The sequence below is a fragment of the Typopeltis vanoorti genome, chromosome 23, assembly GCF_054136105.1.
Source record: "Typopeltis vanoorti isolate ZY-2024b chromosome 23, IOZ_Tvanoo_1.0, whole genome shotgun sequence".
Classification (NCBI taxonomy): domain Eukaryota; kingdom Metazoa; phylum Arthropoda; class Arachnida; order Uropygi; family Thelyphonidae; genus Typopeltis; species Typopeltis vanoorti.
In genome coordinates this window covers 59,925,310-59,945,976 of record NC_143571.1, presented here as the reverse complement: position 1 = coordinate 59,945,976, position 20,667 = coordinate 59,925,310, and the positions used below count along the sequence as shown (strand labels likewise).

At 33.4% G+C, this 20,667-nt stretch overlaps 1 protein-coding gene across 2 annotated transcripts in view; it reads left to right on the top strand.

Moving 5' to 3' along the window:
* Positions 1-20,667, top strand: part of LOC150093891 (sodium/potassium-transporting ATPase subunit alpha-like) — a 189,530-nt gene that overhangs the window by 90,934 nt on the left and 77,929 nt on the right. For both annotated transcript variants that reach the window (XM_090413198.1, XM_090413199.1), the window contains exons 2-4: positions 2,148-2,222; positions 17,966-18,025; positions 20,122-20,325. In XM_090413198.1, coding sequence (XP_090269324.1) covers positions 2,148-2,222; positions 17,966-18,025; positions 20,122-20,325 — 339 coding nt within the window. The remainder of the gene's footprint in view (positions 1-2,147; positions 2,223-17,965; positions 18,026-20,121; positions 20,326-20,667) is intronic.

Sequence of the window (20,667 nt, the reverse complement as noted above, 5' to 3'; positions counted from 1 at the left end):
TCCTCAGGCACGTTGTTGCGAAGCGCACAGCCACTGGGCTAACCGCGCAGACTATATAAGGTATAAAATAATAATAAAATGTAATATAAAATGTATTTTTAGTTGAAGAGGTGAAATTTTTGTCTACTTTTTCAATCTCTCTTTTTTTTCTACTAGAGTGTTTATTATTCTTATTGTTATTGGTTATGAACATTTTATTTGTCGTTTCATTTTTTTAATGTGCCTGCTTGCGAGAGATTTTAAATCTATAGTACGTTAACATGAGTAGTACTGTGAGGTTGGCAAGCCCCATTTAAACAGGAAAAAAAAGACGAAAATTCTTCTCACCATTCCTATATATTTCCTATCATCTTCTCGCCATTTTTCACTTCTCACATCACTGTTTTGCGGAAGCTTAATGTGCTCCACCTAGTTTAAAGACTATTCTCAATCTCACAATGCATCATTCCTTTCCAAGAAACGATTATTATATTTTCCGGTAACAGTAGAAATTTAAAAAGTTGCGTGCTAAAGATCCCTAATGATCCTGCATTCTGCCTTTAAAAAAAATTTATTTCCGATTAGAAGACCGCTAAAAAAATACCTGTTACAGTAGGTCTCAAAAATAAATTTCGTAACATGCATGACTTAATACCAGTTTTCATAGGTTGGGTTTGTTTAGTTTATTTATTTAATACCTGAACTTCATGCTGCTTTATGACCAGATCAGTGACCCAAAAGTTTCGGATTTTCAGTCTTAAATTGGAACCATTGATCAGAAGCAGGATAACTGGTCAGTGGCACTCGATGCCTATCAAATGAGGCTACCCTTTATAGACCAAATAACGTAAGAGAAAGTCATTCCTATTACACTCGTGCAGACGGCAAACTCAGAGGAAGTTGGGTATATCAATTAGGTCAGTCCATTAATCTGTATTCGCAATTTCAAATTAATTAGTCATTACGGTTAATATTTCACGAGACATGAATGATATACCCTGCTTATATTTTAATAGCGCACGTTTTTTGCACACAGCACGCGTAGTTGAGAATGCACCCAATTGTGTGTAAATTGAAATCATTACACGCTAGGTTACTGGTGTCGTCTTTCCTTTATCGTTTTTTTTTTTTTTTTTTTTTTTTTTTTTTTTTTTTTGTATTGGAAATATTATCAGTTGTCATTACTGATCACATACGCTTGAGATTACTTTTGTCAAGCTAAAATTTCTCCGCTCTAGCGGCAAATACACACGAGAATCACTTTTAATGCAGTTTGATCACCGCCTTTGCTATCTAGCACAACAATTCTCAATAAGAGCCAGCTCTGTCTGCTTCTTGATTGTGTTCGACGTCTGATTGACCTTCCTTGGCAGTTCTTCACCTGCCAACGTAAACATCGTAAAAACAAAAGAAATGAATAAGCTGAACAATCTAATGAGAATGTGGCTCGCTCAATAGAGAAGTGCGTCTGTTGTATAGAAGATCTACGTGTTGTTGCTGAAATACCTTTGCTGACTGGAAGAATAGTTTCTGGGGTTTTCGCTGATAAAAATGTTTCTTTAGACGTATAGAATTATTTTTGAGATGATTTCTAGTTTGGTATTTGTAGACTTTTGATATTTGCTTGAAAATCATTGGAAAATAAATAAAGTGACAGATCTTTACTACAAAATTATTTGGTTTTAAGAGTCTACATGGAGCTAATAAATAAATAAATAAAAAAATAAAAGCAACATAATAAAAAAAGAAACATTTATATATCATTACATTCTTTATATACGATTGCATTCTTCCTTGAAATTTAATTTCAAGGAAGAATGCAATTAAATTTATTAATTTAATTCAATTAATCAATTAAATTTCAAGGAATTCTTCATTGAAAACATGTTTTCGATATCAACTACGCTCAGATTTTGTTAATAATTTCAAAGCAAGCATCATCTGTCTTCCTGGTAGTATATTGAAATATATAATAATAATAATTATTATTATTATTACTATTCCGTAAACTACTTACACATTTTAACATAAATAGGTCTTTGCTACCTTGAAGGTCTATATTTCGATAAATTTTATGCCATATTTTATGGGACATGGCATTTCTTTTAAATAATCCAAAAAAGAATTGATAAGGTTCGATCAGCTAATTTAAACATTTATTTCCTTAGCCAAAACATGACGCAAAGAAAAAGAGGAAGAGGAAGAAGGTTAATATGGAGGAGCTCAAGCGGGAAGTTGTCATGGTAAAAATATCACTTCATTTATTACAAGCTTTAATAATTCCAAATACAGAGTATTTATATTGGAATGTATGTATTTGAATGGGTCAGTATAATAAATGAATTATTGTAATAAAGTCAAATTCACTTACACCATGTTCATTCTGTGTCCTAACATGAAATGAATAGCTGAATTACAGTACAGCTAACAGTACAGTTACAGTACAGTTACCCTTGAACAACGTGGGGGTTAAGAACGCCGAACCCTTCCGCGTTATTCAAAAATCCGCGTATAACTTTTGCCTTCCCAAAAACTTAGTTACTAATAGTGTACTGTTGACCGGAAGCCTTACCGATAACATAAACAGTCGATTGTCACATATTTTGTATGTTATATGTTATATGTATTATATACTGTATTATTCTTACGATAAAGTGAGCTAGAAAAAAAGAAAATATTATTAAGATAATCATAAGGAAGAGAAAATACATTTACAGTACCTACGTCAATATTGTCTTATAATTTTAGAATATTAATCCCGCCCAGAAAACGTAATGTGGTATCTATCTTTCCAACATCCGTTTACTATTCATTCTAACAGTAGTCATTTATTAAAACATTTATTTTTTTTGTCAAAAAATTGTTTTGATTCTTGTGTCAAAAAAAAAAAAAAATGAAAAAAAAAAAGAGCCTCTAACGGTAATAGATTGTTATACATTTCATAAAGTACCACTGTTGTCATGTACGATAAATGACTGGCAACATCGACACCATTCTGAATTTTATTATAATTATTATCCACAGTCCAAAGTTGATACACAGTCCAAACAATAGATCATTTCAACTAAAGTTTGACTGACGATATGGAGGAAATTCTGATTCTATCCAAGAATCTAAGAATAGTTTATCAGGTAGCGTGGTAAAATATGGACTGTTCCAAGTAATGCTGTTTTTTGTATGTCATATGGGGGGTCACTTCGTTCATTTTTAATTCTTGTAAATAGTTGGATCACTTTTTTGAAATTGCACCAAGTGTGGATAACTATCGGAATGACTTGGGTGTATTTAAGCCACAGCCGGACAACTTCGATTGCCAGATCTCGATATTTAATATTTTTTTCCGGTTCTTTGTTGTTATTATTGGGTGCTTCAATATCAGTAATCCAAACCTGTCGATGTTCGATAATTGTGATATCAGATCAATTGTGTTCCAAATGCCGATCAGTTTTATTCTAAAGTCCCAGGAAATGTTTGCTGTTTCGTTTTCCAGTGCTGTCTCTATTTTATGCCGCCACTTATCAGAGGTAGGAAAGCCATATTTTTTGCATACATTCCAATGAATTATTTTGGACACTTGATTATGGCGGTATTGTTCATGATCATAGTCAGTTTGAGTTATTTTTCTGCAGGCACTGATTAGATGTTCTACAGTCTCATCTTTCTGATCGCATAATCTGCATTTGCTGTTATTATTGATTTCAGAATTTTTGCTTTGATTGCATTAGTTTGTAATGCCTCTTCTTGAGCTGCTAGAATAAATCCTTCTGTTTCTTTTTTTAATGTATCCACATTGTAGCCATTGCCACGTCTTGTTCACGTCAATTTTGTGCTCAGTATCTCGAAGAAATTGGCCATGCAAGGGTTTATTTTTCCAGCGCATATATCGCTATTTTGTTGTTCCTTTTTGTAATCGGATTTGTTTCCTCTTGCTTTTAAAATGAAAGCTATTGTCAATATAACATTTTAAGCTAATTTCTACTTCTTCCACAGCTGTAGTGAGACAGACTGTCTGCAGCAAGTGAGACAGTCTGTCTCACTTGCTGCTGCAGACCCTGTCCACCTATTCTCCTCGGTAGGTACAACGTCAACATCACTTCCTAAAACTAAAACTCTTCCTCGCTGGTCAGCATTTTTCTTCGAATCAAGGTGATTGCAGCTGTAGAGGGATATTTTTCAGATCTTACTGAGAACCACTACAGGGACGGAATAATGGCGCTGGAGTCGCTGGAATAAATGTATTAGTCTTAAGGATATTATGTTGAAAAATAAAAATAATTTTCAAATGATAAATTCGTTTTTTCATTGTCAGGCCGAGAACTTTTCAGACCACCCTGACTCGGTTACTGTGATACATTTAAAAAAGATATTTAATGACTATCAAACCGAGAATAAATTAGAAAACTTTGATGATACAACTAGTTTCGGCTTATTATGGCCTTCATCAGGTATCTTTGTAGATAGAAGAAACAATAATAAAAACTGAAGATTCTAAAAAACTGAGAAGCACAGATAAATTGCAATACATAATTGAAATAAAAAACGTTGTATTAAAATTCCATTTGTTCTATTTACGTGCCATTGTTTATTGTAGGCGTGGTAGTAGACTCTCGAGAACGCCAGTATTGAACAACAGCAGTATGGCTCTCAAGTATGTTATAGCTCAAATTACTGTTCAAATGTTCAGGATTAAGGACGATCTCCTTTGAAAGAAAGATAGTGGAATCCCTGGATTCCACTATCTTTCTTTCAAATTCATCCTTGAAATGGAAAATGTTTTCAGATCTATCCCATGAAACTGAGTGACCTTGAAAATTATCATGAGGATTGTTAGAGAAGAGAACATGGCTGGATAAGGCACTAGCATTTGAATTTTAATACAACGTTTTTTATTTCAATTATGTATTGCAATTTATCTGTGCTTCTCAGTTTTTTAGAATCTTCAGTTTTTATTATTGTTTCTTCTATCTACAAAGATACCTGATGAATTACTTATATATTACTTATATATATATAAGATTACTTTTATATATATATATAAGTAATTCATAATAATAATAATCTTGAAAATTATAGAGGAGCAAGCTTCTTAAATTATTGTTACAAATATCCAGTAGAATATTAAATAACAAATCCAAAATGTTCTGAAGGTTTTTCTGGAATCACAGATCCATTTCAGGAAAGGTTGCTAATGTACAGATTTTAACATTCTGTCTAAAATGAATAATAAAGATTAAAAAAAAAAAAACGTACACTCGCAAAACTCATCACATTTATGATTTTAAAAACGTGTTCTACACTTTTACTGCGTGTGATATTAATGTAAATGAAAAAAAAAATAATATTACAAGACATTTAACTATTAAATAACAACCTGATAGCTATTATAATATGAGTGTGAGAATAATGAAATTAATATATGAATAAAGTCTGAATTACGATCTTGGAAAGAAAATATATTAAAGCATTAGATGTAGATTTCCCTCTCTGTAACATTATTTGATACATATTTAAATGAAATATAATAAATTTTGCATTATAATTAATAAAATAATAATAAAAATAATTCAGATTTAGATATATATATATATATATATATATATATATATATATATATATATATATATATATATATATATATATATATATATATATATATAATCATGCACTTGGATCCAAGATAAAAACAACAAACAAATCTTTCATCCATTGTTTAAACGTAAATGTGATGTCGCGTATTGTTCTCTTTGTTTAGAAAAAATCATTTATGAGAAAGATGAAGCATTATTAACGCATAGAATTTGACAGTAACCGGTGGTTTTAGTTTTCTTTCTTTCTTTCTCTCTTTTTGGCCTTTTTCCTCTCTAAATTACTTATTATGGCCCATGACAGAAGAACGAAAAGTGATGACATCAATACAATGAAGAAAACGGAATGCAGCGGACAAGAATTGCCCAAATTAATTTCCTGTGATGCATTGCTAAAGAAGGAGGGATACATTATAGGGAAGCTTATTAGCAAAGGAAACTTCGCTAAAGTTTGTTTAGCAGAGAAGATAGAAGCAAAACAGAAAAGACCCCTAGCAGTGAAAGTCGTCGATACCTCAAAAGCTGACAAAATCTTTTTGGACAAATTCTTCCCTCGAGAGTTATCCATTTGGCCCGAACTTCGACATAGCAATATAATCAAGGTGCGGGACATTATCACTATTCGTACTATAACTTACATATTCATGGAATTAGCAGAAAAAGGTGAAGTAATTGATTATCTGCAAAGAAATGGTCGAGTTTCTGAAAATTTCGCTAAAATATGGTTCCGTCAGCTTGTGCAAGCACTGGACTACTGTCACCGCAAAGGAATCGCTCACCGCGATGTCAAGTGTGATAATCTCTTACTCGACCGGTATATGAACATCAAGTTAGCAGATTTTGGATTTTCGTGTTATTGTGTCGATCCAAAAACCCGTCATCGCATTTTGAGTGAAACATATTGTGGAAGTATGGCATATGCAGCTCCTGAAGTAATCGAAGGAAAACCTTACAATCCTTTCATGTCTGATGTATGGAGCGCTGGAATTTGTTTGTATGTGATGTTACACAATGGTATGCCTTTTGATAATTCCAACATCTCCAATTTACTAAGGCAACAGAAAAATAGGAAGTGGAAATTCGACCCCGACGTGGAAGACGCTCTTACTAAGCGTGTTAAAACCTTGATACGTAATGTAATCGAACCTGACTTGCTGCGTCGTTACACTTTGGATAAGATAATGAATTCTGCATGGTTACAGAATTGATTTGGTAACGAGTTCTTGTACTCTGCTTTGATCGCGTGAATATGACAGATGAGGACATTATTTCAATTACGTAACAAAATAACTAGATTATGTAGGCCTAATTTACTCATTTACTTCAAGGAAAGCATGCATCAGAATATTTATTAAACATTTCAGATTAGATTGGTTATGAGATTATTTTAATAAGGTCACACTTCACCAATAATTTAACTAAAGACGTAACTATTTTTAGAAAGGTTATACGATGATTTTTATGATTTGAATTTTTATTACTGTTAGTCCAGAAGGCTTAATCGTGCAAGCCCACCTCAGACAATTCTGTCAATTCCAAGGAGTTGAAGCTGTCGGAGAGCTGAAGTGGAGAATGAGTATATAATAAACTGATCAACCACTTTACATATTAGCGGCGGGTAACCAGTTTTCTTCTAAACGTAATTTTTCTCAACGGTCAATTAACATAACCTGCTGTGAATACCAATATATGTAAAGTATTCGGACGCCATTATATTTCGCACGAGCGCGCGCGCACACACACACACACGTTAGACTTCCTATAGGCCTGATTATGCTTTCTATCGTTCTATTTCCGTGATTACTCTTTCATCAAGCTCAGGTACCTCCATGCACTGGATGACCCGACTTTCCACTTCGTCCGGAGACAGAGCACTGACATAGCCCATTGTACTACTGGTAGTACAATGTGCTGTCACTACTGGGTGTCACTTTAAACCCTATCAAGATGTAGATAAGATAAGGAGAAGTGACGTCATTGGTGGATTAGATTAGTGACATCATTGGTTGATTAGATAAGTGACGTCATTCTTTTGGTTCGAGTATGGAATTCTGGGTAATGGTTTGCGTATGGAATTTTGGGTAATGGTTAGAGACAAGATAAGGATCACATCTCTCTCTCTCTCTTTCTCTCTCTCTCTCTCTCTGTGACGTCACGTTGTGACTTTTGGTTCGAGTATGGAATTCTGGGTAATTGTTTGTGTATAGAATTCTGGGTGATGATAGTGGATAAGTGATAAGTGACGTCATTGAGCTGATGATGGTTAGAGTATGGAATCCTTGGAATTTTCCTGGGCACCCGTCCGTATCTGACGTCATGTTGTGTCTTTGGTTCAAGTGTGGAATTCTGGGTAATCGTTTGCATATGGAATTCTATGTGATGGTTAGAGATAAGATAAGGATAAGTGATGTTATTGATTTTTGTTTATTTGTACAGATGGATTCTGGGTAATTGTTAGAGTATGGAATTCTGGGTGATGGTTAGAGAATGGAATTCCACACTGGAACCAAAAGACAAAGCATGACATCATTGGCAACTGGGCTCAACAGACCATCACCCAGAATTCCATACTCTAACAATTATGAGAACATACAGATTTCTGGTAAATTATGCATGCCCATATTTGCATGCTTAATTTACCAGAAATCTGTATGTTTCCAGTAGCAGTTAGACATTCTCTTAAATAATTAATTACTGGATATCAGTGGTGTCCCCCACCACCCACAAACACACATACACTCACATTTTTTTCATTCCCTGCATTAATTTCAATGTAATGTGAACAGATGGCATTACGAATTTGGTATTTTATGTGTTTGTGATATTTCATCCCTAATTTAGACTATAGGAATTTTTAGTTTATTGTCAAGAGAATGTCACCACGAACAGACAGGGATGACAGTAAGGTTTCATCCCCCACTATTTACCTTACTCCTATTTACCATAATGAAACAGAATTGCATTAAGGTATAAAATTATGGATTTAAATATCAACTTCTAAGCAGAATAACTGAGTAAAAAATTTTACTGTGATGTTACTTAAATATGGAAAACACTCCAATGACACAAAACTTTGTTAATTTAAGTTTACAAATGCATATTTTATTTTGCTGAAATATTATTTACAAGTATATTCATAGAGAATAATTGGAAACATGTAATTACCTACAAATATTTCACAAGATTTAGTTTACACTCTGAACATTTTCCAATGAGTTTAATAAAGAAAATTATACCTTAATGCAATTCTGTTTAATTATGGTAAAATAAAGTTAATATTTAATTAGGAAAAAGTAATGAACTCTTAAGATCTATAAAATGGCAGCTATACAAAGACCGTTTGTGTATATTTTGTGGAAAGGAATCTTTAACACCGATGAAAATATTGATTGAGTTATATATTTAAAAAGATTATTGGAAACATAGATTTCTGCTTAATTATGCATGCAAAAATAATTAAGATTTTTACTCAGTTATTCCGTTTAGAAGTTGATATATAAATCCATAATGTTATCCCTTAATACAATTCTGTCATTAAGAAACAAATAGGAGTAGGGTAAATGGTGGGGGATGGAACCTCACTGTCATCCCTGTCTGTTCGTGATGACATTCTCTTGACACTAAACTAAAAATTCCTATAGTCTAAATTAGGGATGAAATATCACAAACACTTAAAATATCAAATTCGTACTGCCATCTGTTTACATTACATTGAAATTAATGCAGGGAACGAAAAAAAAAGGTGAGTGTATGTGTGTGTTTGTGGAGGTGAGGAGCAGGGACATCCCTGATATCCAGTAGTTAATTATTTTGGAAAAAATCTAACTGCTACCTAATGACAAGAAAATGTAAATGTAAAAAAAATTGTGATGACATCTCTTGACACTAAACTAAAAAATTCCTATAGTAGATTTCTGCTTAATTATGCATGCAAAAAATCTTAAATATTTTTACTCACTTATTCTGTTTAGAAGTTGATATATAAATTGTCTACTGCTACCTTACTAAAAATTCCTATAGTCTAAATTAGGGATGAAATATCACATACATTTAAAATACCAAATTCGTGATGTCATCTGTTCCCACTACTGTGAAATTAATGCAGAGAACGAAAAAAAAGTGTATGTGTGTGTGGGAATGCGGGGGAGAAACACTGATATCCATTAATTAATTATTTGAGAAAAATGTCTACGGGTGTCTATTGACCAGAAAACGTGAATGCAAAAAAAAAAAAAAATGCGATGACATTCTTTTGACACTAAACTAAACCTTCCTGTAGTCTAAATTAGGGATGAAATATCACACACAGTTAAAATACCAAATTACTGCCATCTGTTCACACTACATTGAAGTGAATGCAGGGAATGAAAAAAAGAAAAAAAAGTGAGTGTATATGTGTGTTTGTGGGTGGTGGTGGTGGGGGGGACACTATTAGTATCCAGTAATTAATTATTTAAGAAAATGTCTAACTACTACTGGAAACATACAGAAATGAAACTAATTTTGATATTTTCTCATCACCCTTTAATATAGACGTTGAAAGGGTTGCCGAAGAATTTCAAATGAAAATAATTGATTTGCAAAGCAACACTGAACGAGGAAATCAGTTTCAAAATGTTAGTCTTATTGACTTTATAAGAGTTACTTTCCAACTGATAAATTTCCATTACTGGCTACCCATTACAGGCAAATAATGAGTTTATTTGGTAGTACTTATATGTGTGTGAACAACTCTTTTCGAACATAAAAATCGTAAATAATGATCGTCGAAATCGCCTTGATCACGACTGAGAAAAAAATTGTATTAACGTCGCAAAACATATTGAAAAGCTTGTTGATGAGAAACAAAGCCAAATATTTCATTAATTAATTTTCAGCAGATTAAAAATTATGTACGTATACCTGTATATATATCGAAAGTATTATTAATAAAAAATAAATCAAATTAAAAAAAAACTTTTCATTGTAAATTTATGTCGAAAATAACAAATTCCACCCTATAATTTTTTTTATTAATATACTAAAGTATTTAATATTGTGTTCGTTTCGACCCGCATGGAATATTAGGTTTTCAATTGTGGCCCGCTGAAGAGCAATGGTTGCTCATCACTGGTCTAGGCAATTAAGATGTCGCTATACTGGAATTTTACCGAATTGCGTCAAATTACAAATCAAATTCAAATCCAAAAAGCCCTCCATATCCACAAGAGTGCCAATTTTGCTCTGCTACGCGAACAGATCGCTGCTAAGCATCTGAGCTCTCAGCAGTTCTCAACACGGAACTCTGTACTATTCTCTTTAATATTTCAGAAGATTCTACTCAGAAACAATTCTCGAAAATAAAATAAATAAATAAATATATCAAAAAAAGAACAACAGTCTTTTCAGTTCTAAACCTGTGTGTCTAGTTCAATTTCTTTATACAGTTAATTACAACCAAACGTCAAAACAGGCTTAACGAAGCTGCCGTTAGCATCCTAATCACGGCCACAATTTTGTCTTTGCACTTGGACAATTACCAGCACTAGACTTAATGTTGAACATGGAATGCGGAATCCGTAATTTAGGTTTCTAGTCCTTTTTTGAAAAGTTTGAAAAGACCAGCCAAAAATTTCAAAAAGTATTTTGAAATACTTCATGGTAGCGATGCTTTGCAGGCTTATTGAAAAGGCGTTTAAATTCAATTAATTTTGATTTTGTTTAACTAAAAACATATATAAAAGTAATCAAAATATTTATAAAATTTTTTGTGCACATTTAATAAACTATGAATTAATTTAGACACTTTTTATTTTTATTTTTGTTTTATTTAGCCGACCAAATTGTATTCTTGTTGACTTAAACCAAAATATAAAATAATGGTACAACATGACAGAATTTCATGCCGGCTGGGGCGGCGCCCGATTAAACAAAGCCCCCGTTGTTTTCGCCAGGGAACCAGGACAAACCACGAAAAGTTAGCTACCGAAACAAATCCTAAAACCCACCCCAACTCAGCATCACCAGAGTTCAAGATCGGTACTATCAACATGACAAGCCTGAATGGCAAAGAAATTGAGCTAGCTGAGTAATTGGATAAGTACCAGATCGACATAATAGGGGTGATTGAAACAAAAAAGACAAAAACTGGTTAGATCTTTTTGAGCAATAAATACGAAATGTTATATTCAGGCAATGACAATCAAGGAAAAGAAGGAGTAGCGATAGTATTCAACACTAAATACGAGGCTAATCTTCTTGAATAGCAGGTAGTCTCAAATAGAGTGATGTGGGCAAATATGAGAATGGGGAACTGGACAATGAGTATTTTTTGTGCCTATAGTCCCAAAGAAGGTTCTACTAAGAAGTGGAGGATGTTTTGGGGATCTAAATAGCAGAGTAGGAAATGATTGTCAGACATACAAAAATATTTGGGGAAAATTTTGAGAAAAGGGCAAAGCTAATAATAATAGCAAATACTTGTTGGATTTCTGCTCAGGACATGGACTGGTTATTACTAACCATGCTCCAACATAAAAATGCGCACAAATTCACATGGAGAGAAGAGGCAAGGAATAAGAAAAGTCTCATTGACTATGTTATTGATGGTGATGTTTTTCCACTGGTGCAGGACACCAGAGTGTACAGAATATTTGAAATTGGAAGTGATCACCATTTAGTATTGAGCAGGATAAAACCGAATTTCATATTGAAAAGAAGAACATGCAAGAAAGTTTTGAAGCGAATAAAAGTTGAGCAGCTCTCAGATATGAACTGTAGACTAAAATACACAAATATTATGCAAGAAAAAATAAAAGAGTTTGAGAACAGGAACCAAACCTGTTCAAACTTCAGTGGCAAGCCCTGAAGAAAACACTGATTAATTCAGCCAGAGAGGCATGTGGTGATGTCTGCAGGGGAAGAAAAGTCAGAACTCCATGGTGGACACAGGAAGTTAAAGAGGCAGTGAAGGAAAAGAAGAAAGCATATCAAAAGTTCTTGGCAAATAAGTCAGATTGTGCTCTTCAGAGAAAAATGTAAGAAAGCAAAAGACTATGTAAAACTAGCTAAACAAAAGTCATCTGAAGATTTTGGCAAGAACATAGAAAATAAATATCAAGAATGTGGCAAGATATTCTGGAGTTTGTTGAAGAAACTCAGAAATGGATGAAAGAGTGCTGTAAAAGGAGTTAAAGATGATAATGGTGATATTAAAACTGGAGAAAAAGATATCCTTGAAGTATGGAGTAATTACTTCGAAAACTTGCTAAATGAAACAAGCAGTTATAGCCCAGTGGCAAAATACACTGAAAAGCTATGCATACAAACAGTCAGGAATACATATTCATACTTGAAGTAGAAAAAAGCCATCAAAGGCCTGAAATGTGGAAAGACAGCTGGAGTAGATAATATTCGACCAGAAATGTTCATGTATGGAGGTATAAAAGTTTTACAGTGGCTGCACTGCATAGTTCAGAAGGCCAGGACAGAGGGACGAAATCGGTACCCATATATAAAAAACGGAAATAAAACTGAATGTGAGAATTACAAAGGTATTTCTCTACTGAGTGTTCCTGGTAAGATTTACGCAAGTACACTTGAGAAAAGGTAGAGAAGGATTGGAAGAGAAACTTGGTGAAGAAAAAGCTGGATTCAGGACAAATAGAGGTTGTCAGGATCTGATTTTCACTTTACGACAAATAGTTGAGAAATCATAGGAATATAACAATGATCTGTATTTCAGTTTTATAGATCTGGAAAAGGCATATCACAAGGTGCCAAGAGAGAAGCTATTCAATACGCTTCAGTTATATGGTGTCAATGGGCATTATATCAAGCAATACTTAGTCTTTATTTGAGTTGTAAGTCAGCAGTTAGAATTGAAGGAAGATGGTTTGATTTAAATCTGGTGTCAGACAAGGATGTGCATTATCCCCTCTGTTATTCATTATTTATATGGATCACATTATGAAGGAAAGTGGTATTAAACCTGATATCAAAATTGGAAATGTTAATGTCAGCTCTGCTTTATGCAGACGATGTTATACTTCTAAATAAATCCGCTACAAGTCTGAAGATTCCCTGACTAAAAAGAATAACTGTTGTAATAGATATGGTATGAAGGTCAGCAATTACAAGACAAAGACAATGAAAATAGGCAGAAGCATTGAAAATATCTATTGTATTGTGAATTGGAGAACCTATAGAACAAGTAAAACATTTCAGTTACTTAGGCACGATTTTCAGTGTAGATAGTAAAATAAATATGAAAATAGACAACAGAATCAACAAGCTGGTATGGTAGGAAGTCAACTGAATAAATTTATATGGAATAAGAGAGAAATTAGTCAAAACACTAAATTAGCTGTATACAAGACAGTGTTTAAACCAAATTTAACATATGGAGCTGAGAGTTGAGTTAGAAGTAAAACACTTGGCCAAAGACTAGAGACTAGAGAAAATGGACCAGATGAGACCAATGGCAATATCATATTAAAAAAAAGGATATTAGGAAAGATCTCGACATTGTCAGCATCCAGGAATGCGTTAGCAGAGCTAATCTCAGGTGTTATGATCACTTAAACAGAATGGGAGAGGAAAGATTAGCAAAACAAATGTTCTTTGCCAGGTTGGCAGGAAAAATACCCAGAGGAAGACCAAAATATAGGTGGATTGATATGGTATAAAGTGCCTTAGAAGATAGAAATATAAGGTCTGATAATGCTGGAGTCTTGACATTTAACAGACTGATTTGGAGGAAAATTGTAGATAGGAAGTTAGTAATGATGTAATTTTTTCATGTAGTACTATCATATCTTGTACACACCTTGAGGGTACATGTCAGGAATTTGATGAATAATGACCTTTTATTTTGACAGTAAGTTGATCCTTATGATGGAACGGATAGAAAATAGATTTTCGAAGGATCCAGAGGGTAATAGATGGCAATGCTATAGTCAATAAAGTTTTAACTGAGGCTCGACTATTGTCGTTACTCTGTCATGACAGAGTAACGACATATAATGAGACGGGTGGTCCGTAGCAAACTTAAATTAAATAAATAAATAGCTATATTTTAATTATCCAAACAAAATAAATTAAAATTGAATAAGTAATTAAAAATTATTGAAATAAAATGGATATTTAAAAAAAACCCACAAATAACGCCAGAAATACGAGTAATTTTTAAAAGAGGGGTGAAGTGAACAACAATATGGTTTTATTGATTCGGTCTTCCCTTGCTAGTTTCGTCAAATTTGAAGTCAAAATGTGTTATCCACATTTCAACCAATTGCTTGTTGTTTATTGATTTTTATTATTGAAGGTTTTCCTCTTTCAACCAAGGCTCAGTATATCTTCAGAAGTGCTAAGTGATACTTGGACAAAATGTATCATGAGTTAACCCCAGTAGTTATATATTTGAACAAAGTGTGTCGTGAGTTAACTCCAGTATTTATATAGTTTTCGAAAACTTTTTTTAATAATGGAAAAGTGGCTTAGGACTGGGACTTTAAAAAGAAAAACAAATGAAAGAATGATGATAACCCTAATTATGATACACGTGTTGTAACGGCGAATAAATCTGATACTGTTAAAGTAGAAGAAACAAGCAGTTTAAAGAAAAAATAAAGTAGGAAATATAACAGTTCATATTAGGAATTCGGGTTTACTTGGTGTGGAGATGAAAGTGAGCAGAAACCTCAATGTGCTTTGTGTTATGAAGTGCTGTCGAACGAGTGCACGAAACCTGCGAAACTTCGACGACATTTAGAAACTAAACATTATGATATGAAAAATAAGCCAATTGCATTTTTTCAGCGATGCTTAGGGACATTAAATCATGGAAAATATATAGTTTCAGCCATGGATTCAATTAATAGCATCCTATCTCTTAAGTTTGCGCATAGCGAAAACAGGGAAACCTCGTTCCCTGAAAGAAAATTTACCACTTCCAGCAATAAAAGATATGGTAAAAAGTATGTTTGGCAACACGTTACTAAAAGATATTGATTTGATTCCTCGTTCAAATGACACTGTCGGTCGCAGAATTAATTATATGGTAGGTGTAGTAGAATCTCAGTTAATCGAAAGAGTTAAGAAGAGCCCTTATTATGAGTTACAAATAGACGAGACTACTGATGTTACAAATGATGCGCAGTTAATATGCTACGTAAGATATGCGCATGATAACGACATTCATGACGATATTCTCTTTTGTAGAACTTTGTCATCCCGAACAACTGGAGAAAAAAATATTTCACACTCAATAATTACAAAGTACAAAGATATCCAGTGGGAAAAATGTATGGGCTTCTGTTCAGATGGAGCTCGCTCTCTTACAGGCAGGCATAGTGGGGTTGTTTCTAAGGTCAAAGAAATAGCTCTGGATATGTATTGGGTACATTGTTTCATGCATAGGGAAGTGTTAGCCTCCAAAGGAATACTACCAGAATTTAAAACTGTGCTATACAACGCTGTAAAGCTAGTTAATTTTATTAAGGCTTGACCATTAAATAACAGGCTATTTTCAGTTCTCTGCGATGAAATGGGCAGTGAATATATGCAACTTTTGCTTCATTCTGAAATTCGCTGACTTTCCAGGGGCAAAGTACTAACAAGGTCATTTCAATTAAGGCACGAAGTTTATTGTTTGTAAATGAATGTAATTCTGATTTTGCATCACTCCTTGTTGACAAAGCATAGTTATCAACACTATCCTATCTTTCAGAACATTTTTTTTTCGAAATTAAATGAACTAAATCTCTCTTCCTTCAGGGAAATTCTTTAACTGTTTTTGATGCCTACGATAAAATAAAGGCATTCGAGAAAAAAGAAAAAAAAACTGGTGTTATAGATTAGTTATGTAAAAGAAAGACAATTTGCACCTTTTCCAACATTGGAATCCTTTTCAGTGGAAAATGATAATTTTGTTGATTCTGAGTTTCTGGAAAGGGTTTGTGACCACCTCAAAACTCTGAATCAGAATTTCGAAATATATTTTCCGAATAATTTATAAGAAATTTCTCTAGATTCGCGATCCAGTTCAGGCTTGCACTCACAAGAACGACCTTTTGTTATCGAAAAAAGAACAGTTAATTGAGCTTTCAAGTGACAGTGGGCTTAAAATGCAATTCTGTGATCTTGGTATGGCTCGGTTTTGGATCTCGCCTTCAGTGAGAAGTGAATTTCCCAAATTACCTGAAGAAGCATTGAAAATCTTCATGCAGTTTTCTGTAACCTATCTTTGTGAGAAAAAATTTTCATCTCTATTTCAAATAAAAACAAAATACAGAAATCGTCGTAGTGTGTGTGTGTGTGTGTGTGTGTGTGTGTGTGTGTGTGTGTGTGTGTGTGTGTGTGTGTGTGTGTGTGTGTGTGTGTGTGTGTGTGTGCGTGCGTGCGTGCTAATCGTCGAATGAAGTTAACCAATATTGAGCCAGATATTCAGCAACTGCAACGGTCGATAAGCTCAACCATCTCATTAAAAGTAAGTAGTAACATAATTATATCATATTATTTATTTGTTTAATGAAAATTAACTTTGTTCATTGATGATACTTCCATACATAAAATTACATAATTAGTGGTCCGTAGATTTGTTTTAGGCATTTTACTAGTCCTTGGTCTTAGAAAGGATGAGAAACGCTGGTTTAGACCAATTCGCAAAATTTATTCCTAATTGAGCTCATACACCCGGATAAGCAGACAAAAAACTTTCATGAAAACATTCATTCTTATATTCCAACGGCTTAAAAGAGCTAAGATTCGACTCGGCGATAGTTGTGTACACGGAGTTCAAAAACTTTGCTTTAGTGAATATCCTATTGGTTGCTGTAAAGCAAAGACATTATCTTTGCTAATAATCTGTGCTATGCGGTGTGACTTCGTAGCTCCTTTGGTAACCACGATGTGTCTTGTGCTTCCGAAGACGAGAGTTCAAAACTCGTCTACGAAGTAAATAACCTTTTAGAAGGGATATTCAACTGAATTTGAGTAGCTGGTTTCATTTAGAAATTGTAGGGTTTTCCCTCACTGCAACAGTAAAAGAAACAAAAAACTGGCCAGACGGAGATGGGCAGTTAACAGATATAATACGCTGACCTCATAGGCTAGTCGATCGCAGTTAAGTAGGTTTTTATCCCCTCCTGTTTGAAACTCAGTTTTTACATACTATAATTCAGTAAAATCGATCACACGAGTACATACAAATAACTATTAATTAGGATTAAGAACATCTCATCCCATCAAAGACTCAACCTTTACGGTGATTGGTGACAGATGAAGACTGGTTGCCTGTCGATTTTCAAATCATTAAAAGAGTGCCGCTTGTTCACTTTCGAGTTTTTATTTATATATTATTAGAATGTTGATGGACTTGCTTTGTATTATTTTTTCAGCAATGCATTATTTTTCTTTAATAGGATGAACATAAAATCAGTCTTGAAGAATTATGTACTCGCTTGGGAACTGACTCCAATAAAGTAAGTGTTAAAGTATATTTGCCTAGTAAAGCTATAAAACAGTTACAGTAGAGTCGATATTAATCGATTTTCAGCTAACTAACACTCCCGTTTTCTCACTATCATGCGAAATAGTTGACAATATTTTATTTTTTTTTTTGCTAGTTGTCCTTAATGAAATGAAAACAAAACAAAAAAAAAAAAGTCAGATTGTTTGAAGAAACCCAGAATGGGTTTTTAATACTCTGCATAATTCATCATTGCGATTGTATATACATACCTTCATAATGCGTTAATATTAATTGACATTTTCAATAATTCGATCCCTTCCCACTTCCCATTCTGCTTAGGTTGGTCAATCGCACCCTTTATTGTGCTTCTTTAGATTTTAAAATAATCTAGTTGGCTATTTTACCACGCTTGAAAGTAAAGCTTATCGGGATTATTTTCAATTAATACTACGTGAGGTCGTGTGCGTGCGTGCGTGTGTGTGTGTGTGTGCGTGTGCGCGCGCATGTGCATCCAGCAGCTAAATGTTCTTCTTGTCAACCGGAAAGAGCTTAGAAGGAAGTTCGGTCAACAGTAACTAGTGTTCATTTGCATGTTCATTGTCTCAGCATTATAATAATGTATTTATAATTGGGTTAAATCACTGTCAGTTTGATCGGGAACTAACAAATATCTAGTTTTGTTCATTAAATTAACCAGAAGTGATAACTAGAACAAAAATTATTTGGATGCATAGTAATAATACTGATGTATCCAGTAATTGTTTCTGTATAACGTCTATTGCGTTTTGTAATATGAAAGTAGAATATTCACTTTTAGAATGTATACTTAGAAAATAATGTTGAAGTTTTATAAGTGATTTATTCTAAAATAATATTAAAAGTTTGTAAATTGGTTTCCGCAAGAAAAATGCATAAGTTTTAGCAACGAAGCAAAAAAGCTGTTGGCCAGTAGCGAGTAAACCCATCGCTTTTATTATTATTAACTATTAAGCTTTTTTGAATGTATAGTTAGTTTTTAGCCAAGAAAAGTAAACTGTTTTCGGCCAAGAAAGGCTACATTCAGAAATGGCAGGACAGTAATCCGTGAGATGAAAGTCACTACAGTTAAAATTTTTGTTTCAAAGTTATGAAAAAAAAAAAAATCTGCTCGTAGTTTATATCTGACTGTCAGATGTTACAAGTTGAATTCAGTTAATTTTGAAAAGACTGTTGCGACACGCTTTGCCGTCATTTGTGAACAAGAATAAATGATGACAAATATTTATATGCACAAGGAGAAATTTTTTATAATGAGAAGAATAAGGTCCTACAATTAGGATAAACTAATAAAAGTGAAAGCATCGACTCGAAGGATAAATATATGTTGTTTTATTATAATCAATGAAGTACGAGGTGTAATCCAAAATTCTAAAACTGATGTTATAATTGAAAAACATTTTGAGATGGGATCACAGTCATGTTGTTCACTTTTATCCCCTACTTGCTACGAGATATACCATATCTCGTATGACTCAGTTGTGTTTTGGTATGGCTTTTGTCTACTTATATATGGTACTTACTACCTGCTCATATTCAAATTTGTTCAGTTTGGTGCAACAGATAAGGAAACTCATACGGCTATGATTTGGAAACGGAAAGTAAGCAATAATCGTAGCATTGGAAATCAAGAGATTCCTCTAGAGAGAGGGAAGATACGCGAGACCACGATCATGTAAACATAATACAGTCAAGTTTCACAGTTACTTTCCCGAAAGCTGGAGAAGTAATGGAAATCGCCTTCTTTAACTATGAGAGTTTCAATTCATTCTGTCTTTTTCTGTCCAGCAATTTTTTTTGAACAACCAGAACATCCAAACCCTCGTTTGATAAAAGAAAGCCATCTAATGTCCACTCTGTAGAACTCATGTTTTATACATTATTTGATTATGTGAACTCGATGGATGATTAGTGATTAAAAACACAAACCATCAATCAGTGGAATCCGACATAGGATTTATCTTAAAATGCTTATGCTTACTATTGTTTCTTTAATGTGCGATCATTAATATGAAAAATAACTTTGAAATGGAACGCAGACATTCATTCATTTTATTGTTTTTCATTTAGGGCCTTACATTGGAAAAAGTCAAAGAAATCTACGAGAGGGATGGTCCAAATGCCTTAACCCCACCGAAAACAACTCCAGAATGGATTAAATTTTGCAAGCAGATGTTTGGAGGATTCGCTTTACTTCTGTGGATTGGAGCTATTCTTTGTTTTATTGCGTACTCCATTCAATCTTCACAATTTGACGACGTGCCTGATGATTATGTAAAGTTCTTCGCTAGTTTTTTATATATGATTATTATAAAAATGGAGACTGAAAATATTTCAAGGCTTAAGAAATATTGTTGATTATTCAGCCTTAAGTTAATTACGACACTTATATTGGCATAGTTCGAATAACTTTTTTTTTAATATAGACACGAACTACTTACGATTTAACGTTTGAAAAAGTTTACTATGACATTAAGCTATAATCAGTATGGATTGCACCTGGTAGGCCATATTTGATCCTTGATTATAGAACAGTTCTCTTAAATTGTAATTTAATATGAAAATTTAAAGTTTAAAGGGAGCTTTAAATGACTTCGTCTCAATAACTGCATGAAT